We start from the raw sequence: 8,872 nt of genomic DNA on the forward strand, positions 1-8,872 counted from the left end.
TGCCCTCAAGACATGAATATTTTTCAAAGTACTGCTCTTCTGAAGGTTTTTGAAAGTGACAGACAGAAAAGCAAATTCTGTTCTGCAGTGTTCAAGTGTATAATTAAATTGAAACTATCCAAACCCACGCTCTGCGCGGTTTCAAAAATGAGGGTTCGTTAGGACGTCAATATATCCAGTGTTCTCAATGTGATTTATCGAATTCCTTTATATACAATGTTTCTTGTTACATTTTTGTGTCAAATTCACTTTCTGAGGTAGTCAGCATGTGCAGAAGAGGGTTTTACATTGCAGACGCTGTTTTCTCGGAGTGGCATTACGCCTCTCAGCGGTGACGGTCTGTCGACGACAGACGTAATGACGTCAGCGAATGACCGATGATGTCATGACGTCATTACGCCTCTCAGCAGTGACGTCACAAGTCGCCATGCAAACGAATGTAAAAATTAGAAAATCACCAAAAATTCCCAAACCTGTCCGTCTGGCGCGATCTCACATAGCCCATGCTGTTCATTAGACCACAGAGCACCCGCATGCCAAAAGTGGCGACAATCCGTCTGGCAGTTTCGGAGGAGAAACGTCAAATTACGCGCAGACATTAACAGAAATAATATATAGGATAAAAAAAAAGATTTTCAAGGTTGGAGAAATTTTTTTGGACGCAAGTTGATGCAGCGTCTTTTACACCACCTTATCTAACACTTTACATGAGTTATTTATGTCTGTTGTTTGTGTCTTATAGAATGTCCTTTAAAAAAAGCAAATTTCATGTTTTGATTGATTTTCAACTTTGGTTCATTGCCAGGCAGGCAGAGTAAAAAAAACATTATCTCACTCCCCTCTGTGGATGCGTGATCGGGAAGAATTCAGAGCCAAGAAGGTACTGCTAAACTTCAGGTTTGTTTCCCATTTTTGTTCTGATTTGTGTTCAAAATATAACATTCAGTTGAAATCAAGTTGTTCCTCAATCATAAACTGACGTGTGTAGACAGACAGACAGACAGACAGACAGAAGTGAACCAAATGCTTAACCCCATTTTTCGCTTCGTGTGCACGGGGTAAAAAGAATGACTTCAATCCCTGTTCAGATATATGTGTAATTATGTGTTCATATTCCAGAGTTTGCCTGGTGTTGGCTTTATGGTTCAGGTGGTGGGCTTGGGATCCTAGGATCCTGAGTTAAAATCCCACTTGTCTGTTGAATTAATACCAGGTGGGGTTGACTCTGGCTGTCATCCTTTTGAGGTTGGCAAAATGAGTGCCAGCTTGCTGGTATCCTGTGTTGGAGTGGTGACCTGTCCAGGATTGTGCCCAATAGCCAAGGAGACTGCAAAGGCTGCACTCATGCTCTGCACAGAGTATGGTCCCAATGGATGGATGGATTCCAGAGTGTACCATATTGAACTGTGGATATGATAGTCTTACTGAACTGGTGTCAGGTAAAGGACAAGTTTTAGTCATTTTCCTTCTATTCACTTGTATTTTACAAAGTACAATGATCTAAGGTTTGAGGCGGAGCTTGGAGAGAGATCATTTGGTCATGTGTATTATCTAGACATTAGGAGACAATGAACAAGGGTTGGCACAATACATCTTTGAGGTAAACGCACTTGCCTTTGAGCTGTCTGGCCTGGGTTTGGATATTGACTCAACTGTAATCCGTCAACCTGGTGGCTCCCGTTCAATGTCTGCACCATCCATTGAATGGAGGTTTAGCCAGAGGACCCACTGGCCAGCACCGATCCATTGGTGGACCTTAAACATCCCACCGTGTCTTTCGGGAAGATGAGGCAAATTATCGCTTCGCCACGATCTGGAGGGTGATAACGAAATTACAAATTCCTGCCCAAATCGCCTTCAACCGAGCGTCAGACCTGTCCAAAGGGTCCGTGAAAGCCTTGGGTCAAAAACCTTTCCTGGCCAACGTCACAAGGTGGTGAGAATAGTTGGGGCTGTTCGAGTGCCGTTGATGTACATTTCCAGGCACCATCAAGGCGTTGGACAAATTAAAAGACGTTTGAACCTTTGATCTCAGCATTGCATGCTAACTGCTCAGATGCGAACTGCAAACAAGCCAAGCCAGTGTTCGGCTGTAAAACTGCACATCTGTTTCCTACAATTGAGATGCAAAAGCTGGAAGGTTTTTTTTTTGAGACAACACTCCTTTCATTTTAACACCAATGGGCAGACAGAAAAACAAAAGAGGCTTTCAACTTCCTGACTATATTTGTTTTGAGAAGAGGAAAGTAAAGATTACAAGGGAGTTCCTTGAAATTATCTCAAACTGTGAAAACAGCTTATTTTTCGATGAGACTGACCACAGGACGAGACCTCGATAAGGCGAGCGCTTTCACATTGTTATATTCATCCGTTCCGGAGGGTGGGGAGAGGTGATTGCAATCGTTCCTTGTGTCAGTGAAGGATCATGTGACCCCAGGTGGCCACGACCCCAAGACCGACCGTACCCAACTGTTGATACAGGTCGCTGGATGTCTCGCCAGAGTCAGCTCTGACGGTTGGTCTTTTGGGAGTGTGTGAGTCGGCATGAAGATCTACTCATAGAGATTGTTCATTCTCAGATCGAATGCAATCCCATACCCAATCGAGGATTTACATTGTTACATCCTCTCCCTTGTTTCACACGTGTTGGGAAGTGCAGGAAAACAAAAAGAAACAACACACACTGGTTTGTAAAGTTGGCAAATTTACTCTTTTGCTTCAACAAGAGCTTGTTCCTCGACCATAAACTGATCATAAAATATCGCCGATCGTTTTTTCACATCCGTAAATGCATCAATTTTTTTTGTTTTTAAAAACACACACACACACGCATTTCATTCATTCATCCATCGACATAAAACATCATGATAGCAATATTAGCATCAGAAATCCAAAGCAACATCAAGGTATTGCTAATCATGACCCTGCAGAAGCAAGCTTACAGTCTAAACCCTGATATTAAATAAAGATTATGCGGGTAATTCGTCCTACCCCCCCCCACCCCCTCCCATTTACCCCAGATTTCCATTTGTACTTCACTAAACAGTTCGAGACTCAGCGACCTCTGTTGCAAGTTGGCCTTGGCGAACCGAATGATAAAAGAGATCTAAACAAAGAGTCCAATGAAAAAGAACCTTCGATTCTTCAAGGACGTTCTCGACAAGTTCCTGCATTTCTACTCCTATGTATTCCAAACGGTGTGCAAAGCAAACATTGCATACCTATAGTAACAACCTGGTGTTGAATGAAATGTCAGACGAAGCAAAGCCGAGACCAACACCAAAAGCAAAACAGCCACTGGCTATACAGCAAATGGAGAGACCGGACAGAAGCCATTGGCTTAAAGAAGGACCTTCATGCACGACTTTAGACCTGGAGATCATCGGATCGTGCTCGGCTGCTCGCTTTGCTCTCCATGCTGTTGCGGCGTGAGTCATGGGAAGCATGTGGAGCAGCTGTCTGCAGGTGTGAGGGACCATGCGTGTTAATGTGGGCCATCTTCGCAGGGTCCTGTGGTGGGGCATCAGCGCATGCGAGTGTGCTATACGAGGGAGCGGCATGTTGAGTTGGTGAAGAGTCGGGACCGTGTCCTCGTTCAGCGACAAAGTTCGCCCAGTTTTGTTCACTCGCAAGCTTGGTGCTCTGCATGTTGTTGTAGGGTGGCTGCGTCTTGGTCTCATCTTTGAAGTTCGGTGAGGAGAAGTTGGGTGCGTTTGTGGGGTAATTGGTGTAGGCAAAGGCAGGAGCCTGTTTTGTCACCTGTTCATTCTGGTTGTAAACATATCGGTGGGATATTCCACGGCGCAGCTTCCTCCAGCCCAAGTGGTAGATCTCCAGCAGGTTGAGGAAGAGCGAAAGAAACGCGACCACAAGCATGAAAATGATGAAAATGGTTTTCTCGGTCGGACGTGACACGAAACAGTCGACGACGTTCGGGCAAGGCAGTCGCTTGCATTTGTAGAGCAGTTCTAGACCGAAACCATAGAGCCAGTATTGTCCAATGACAAAACCCACCTCCAGAATCGTCCTGCTCACGATGTTGAGAACATAAGTCCTCAGCAGCGCTCCTTTGAGGTGAATTTTTCCTTTATCGTCGATGTATGATGGCTGCTCGTTTTTATGTTTCTTGGGTGGTTTTTGCCCCTGAAGCAGGGCCTGCCGGTCTTCCGACAACTCCTGCTCTCTGAGTTGCTCCCGTTCTTCTTTTAGACGCTCCTTGCGCCTTTCCTCCCGGTGTGTAATGTGCGTAACGTGTCCCAGGTAGATCAGCGCCGGCGTTGACACGAAGATGATCTGCAGCACCCAGAACCTGATGTGTGATATGGGAAAGGCTTGGTCATAGCACGCGTTCTCACAACCGGGTTGCTCCGTGTTGCAGCTGAAGTCCGACTGCTCGTCACCCCAAACAGACTCGGCCGCGGAACCTAACACCAGGATTCGGAAGATGAAGAGGATGGAGAGCCAAATCTTACCCACCACGGTGGAATGTGTCTGAGCATTTTCCAACAGGTTTCCAAGGAAGCTCCAGTCTCCCATGGTGCCTCGTACTCAGTCTCTGCTCGTCCAGGAACACACCGGCGTCTCTCCGAAGGTGTTGTCTGGATTTCAACCTGCTACCAGAGGCGGCAATTTAAAAACCCTTTCCAAGGCGGAAGCCAAACCCCCAAAATCGTCCAGCCTATCAGTAATTGCCTGTGAGCAAGTCTAGGCTGGTACAGAGGTTTTGAGGTTGGACTTCTTTCAATTGCTGCTTCGCTTGCTCAGCACGATGACGTGTGCTCGTCAAAGTAATTGCTTGTTAACTTTTTCAATCAATCAAACTGACAAAGTCTTGTTCCTGAATCATTTAAAGTTTCAGAGTTACAGGTGGCACAGCTCAACGAGGTTGTCACCTTCCTTGGAGAATCAGGGCAATGTGGCTACCTTTTTTTTATTTAAAGGCACAGCGTATACAAGCTAGCTCATTTATGTCCAATCCTTCCTGGCAATGTGCACAGATACCGTTTCCTATGCCGTCACCCTCATGTTTCGATTGTTTTCTGTTTCCCTTACAGTTTCCGCACCGCGTCTATCCCACGTTCGGGAAACAAAAGGATTTTGACTTACCGAAAAAAAAAGTTCCCACAAAAGAGGGTCGCTGCGAAAGGCAACACCAGGGGATTCTCATAGGAGTGAAGGGGAGGGTGCGTGGAGGATGTAGCTGGGGGAGTAAGTCCCGTTTGACCCGAGCTGGTGGCACTGCGAGTTCTTTGTTCCAAACTCTTGCCCGTCAACCTCCTCTTGCTCTCTTGTGGAGAAACCTCGAGAAGTCGGAGTTCACAGCCGCTTGGAGAATCCTGATTAATCCGAGGGTGAACCTCACTGGACACGTAAAGAAGGAGGTCGAAACGGGGAATGGCGGTGGGTGGTCGTCGCTGGGTGGAAGGGTGGTGGGGGGGGGGGGTGTGCGGCAGTGCGGTTCAGCGGGTCATTGCGCACGGCACGTCGAGGTCTCAAACTAAAGAGAGTGGCAATATGCATGGATACCGTTCGTCACTGCGCCCGATTTGGCAGGGTGCTCGAGTGACGATGGTCCCGTATCCCCCAGTGTCACGTTCCAGCGAAATTCCTTTCCGAAAGTCGCAAACTCCCCCGGCGCGGCCCCGTTCACGGCTCGCATTGTACATTGGTACGGGGCCCGGCGGGTGCGTTCTGACATTGAGGAGGTGAAATATGCGCGTTCAGCACTTTGAGGCCAAAAATGTCTGTGTGAAACTTACCTTGCATTTGGTGTCGTCAGCCATTATCTTGTCACGTCTCAGGCGACGTTGTAAACTTCAAAATAAACTCCTAAAAAAGTTATAAAGTTTCTTTGCAAACTTCACGTGGAATTGTTGGGTGACGAGCGACACGGTGATGACGAAACAATCTCCCGCACATCATCAGCTGCCAGGTCGAATGGAGAGGAAATACATGGACTAGATCACTCCATGGTGTGAATACTCCACGAGTTAAAATGATCCACGGATCCTGCACGAAGAGGTTTAGTTGACATCGAGTTGATATCATCATTCATTGTGTGTGACTCGTACGTACGGACGGTTCGTACACGTATATTCAACGAGGTGTGATTTACGCGCCACGTGTCATGCGGATGACCATCTTCGACTCGGCATGGAGATGAAGAGGAAGACGAATAGGTGGGAACTCGTGATTTTCGACCAAACGAGAGAAGTTCGTGAAAGTTTTCGCTCTCCTCAAGCTCCTCGTCCATTCGTATTGTAAATTACTCATTTGAAGAGACGCTCAAATATTCGTGCATGTCCGTGAGAGGTGCACGAGCGCGTGTGAAATCACAGCACGCCCTCGTGACGACGTGTGAGCGGACACTTGATCAAATTCTAAATTAAGTTTGGCTCGAGTTATGTTTACCGGGGTACCGAAGGAATTTAACAGGACGGACTCACCCATCAAATCCATTCATAAAGATGATTCATTCCCTTCCTGGAATAAAGGCTTCATCTTGGGGGGAGGGGGTGGATAGGGCTGATGATGGAGGATGTTTTGGGGTTGGGGGGCAAGGGGAAGGTGAGAGAGAGAGAGAGAGAGAGAGAGAGAGAGAGAGAGAGAGAGAGAGAGAGAGAGAGAGAGAGAGAGAGAGAGAGAGAGAGAGAGAGAGAGAGAGAGAGAGAGAAGAGAGAGAAGAGAGAGAAGAGAGAGAAGAGAGAGAAGAGAGAGAAGAGAGAGAAGAGAGAGAAGAGAGAGAAGAGAGAGAAGAGAGAGAGAGAGAGAGAGAGAGAGAAGAGAGAGAAGAGAGAGAAGAGAGAGAAGAGAGAGAAGAAGAGTCTGTCATCCTTACGAGGTCGGCGGTCATGGGGACACTGCATCAGCGGCATAGCCGCGTCCCAACCAATGATGCAACCAGCAGCCATAGGCTGCACGAGAGAGACAGAGAGAGAGAGAGAGAGAGAGAGAGAGAGAGAGAGAGAGAGAGAGAGAGAGAGAGAGAGAGAGAGAGAGAGAGAGAGAGAGAGAGTATGAGAGTATGAGTATGAGTATGAGTGTGAGAGTGAGAGTGAGAGAGAGAGTATGAGAGTATGAGAGTATGAGAGTATGAGAGTATGAGAGTATGAGAGAATGTTTGGGCTGGGGAGGGCATGGGTTGGCGATTTATCATGGACACATCCTGCTCCAGCAAACTTTTAAAGACCGTTAAAAAAAATTCCGGAAGTTTAGAGCTTTTGAAGCAGTCTTGTACACCACCCTGTAGAACATGTCCAAGTACGGTACTACAAAAGTAGATGTTCTTGGAAATGCAAAGGTGATTCGTGTTCTTCAATCTTAAAGTATATAATTCAATTTAAGCAAGAAAAAGAGCAATCAGAGATTGCAGAACCTCACCAGGATTTGTTTTGTGTGGTGTTTGTGTACTGGTGTGTTACATTATTAATGAGACATAATTTGAACTGCTACTTTATAACTGCTGGCAGTGATGACCGGGTACCAAGACATCCCGCTTTGATTGGACACCTGACCCACACCCATGACATTAAAAAAATTATTATTCAATTGAATTTTGAGTGGGATTAAAATAAATTTAATTCAAACCAAATGGAAGACCAAATAGGTACATTCCTGCATTGGAGTCATCAGAAGGAACCCGAAGAAGCAAAAAGCAAAGATGAAGTTATCAGGACGAACCTGGATAGGATTCACATTTCAGCTGCTGCTCATCTACCCTCAAACACATCCAAGTACAGCCAAGTGAGCCATATTTAAATTAATAAATAAAAAAATTTTAAACATCAAAATAACAAAAATAACCCAGATCAAATAATATAATTACTCTGGCTGCCAGACCATGCATCCGATCAAGTTGAAATTTAAAACATTTATTCCCCATCACTTCCAGATCATAATTATAAAGTTTCATGTCAATTGATTAAGTGGTTCCAGAGAAAACATTATTTAATACTTTTCTTCAATCCAATTTGGCTGCCAAACTAAGTGACCTATCAAATATTCCTCAACAAATTTGGGCACCCATGGCTTGGGGAACATTTTTGTGAAGTTTGCCCTCGATCTGTCCGGCCGTTCTGGAGAAGATTTTTTTTATAGGTTTAAGGATAAATCTAATATGGCTGCCAACTATTATGGCTATCAGCATGGCTAAGATGATGGTTATGAACATGGCTAAGAACGTGGCTATGATCATGGCTATTAGCAAGGCCATGAACATGGTTATTTGCATGGCTAAGATCATGGCTATGAACATGGCTATTAGCATGGCTAAGATCATTGCTAAGAACATGCCGAAGATGATGGCTATGAACATGGCTATTAGCATTGCTAAGAACATGGCTATGAACATGGGGGAAGAACATGGCAATGAATATGGCGAAAAACCTTCTCGCACACTAACAGCTCGTTGAATAATGATTCACATTTCCAGAGGAAAGTCTCAATCAAACTTCCTATTTCCACATTCCATCCTAATTCGATTCCTTCCTGGACAATAACCCCCACGGTAGCCCTGACGAGGATCGATGATTATTGTAAACCTCTCAGGGAAGGGTCTGTCAGACCTTGATCATTGTTAATTAAATAACTTTCACATTATTTCCCAAACTTTCAAAGTGCCATCACAGTGAGCGAGTCACTGGAAGACTAACAAGAGGTCAGAATCCCCGACAATCCCATCCACAAAGTTCGAATTTGAAGTTGACTCCAGTCACTGGAAGACTATGAACGTGCAGGTGCTGATTTGTGTTTACAGTCCTTCATCTCTGGTTTTAGACACCAGAATCAAAGGATTCCAGAGGTTATTGGCTTATTTCGATCTACGTTGGTCTGGATGATTGGATATGTACACGAAGTATCCGAGGGATGAACA

General features: G+C 45.4%; 1 protein-coding gene across 1 annotated transcript; it reads right to left on the bottom strand.

The window, feature by feature from the left end:
• Window positions 1-2,687: 2,687 nt before the first annotated feature.
• Window positions 2,688-5,047, bottom strand: LOC147010582 (gap junction Cx32.7 protein-like). The gene has a single exon (XM_085858717.1). The coding sequence runs from the start codon at window positions 4,534-4,536 to the stop codon at window positions 3,367-3,369; it is 1,170 nt and encodes a 389-aa protein (XP_085714843.1). The 5' UTR covers window positions 4,537-5,047; the 3' UTR covers window positions 2,688-3,366.
• Window positions 5,048-8,872: the final 3,825 nt, after the last annotated feature.

Source organism: Eptatretus burgeri, chromosome 16 (assembly GCF_056783735.1).
Source record: "Eptatretus burgeri isolate ZD-2024b chromosome 16, Ebu_testis_v1, whole genome shotgun sequence".
NCBI lineage: Eukaryota > Metazoa > Chordata > Myxini > Myxiniformes > Myxinidae > Eptatretus > Eptatretus burgeri.

What these genes read in the sequence shown, in the direction of transcription:
- LOC147010582 (XM_085858717.1), bottom strand. Translation starts at nt 4,536, where the DNA reads ATGGGAGACTGGAGCTTCCTTGGAAACCTGTTGGAAAATGCTCAGACA.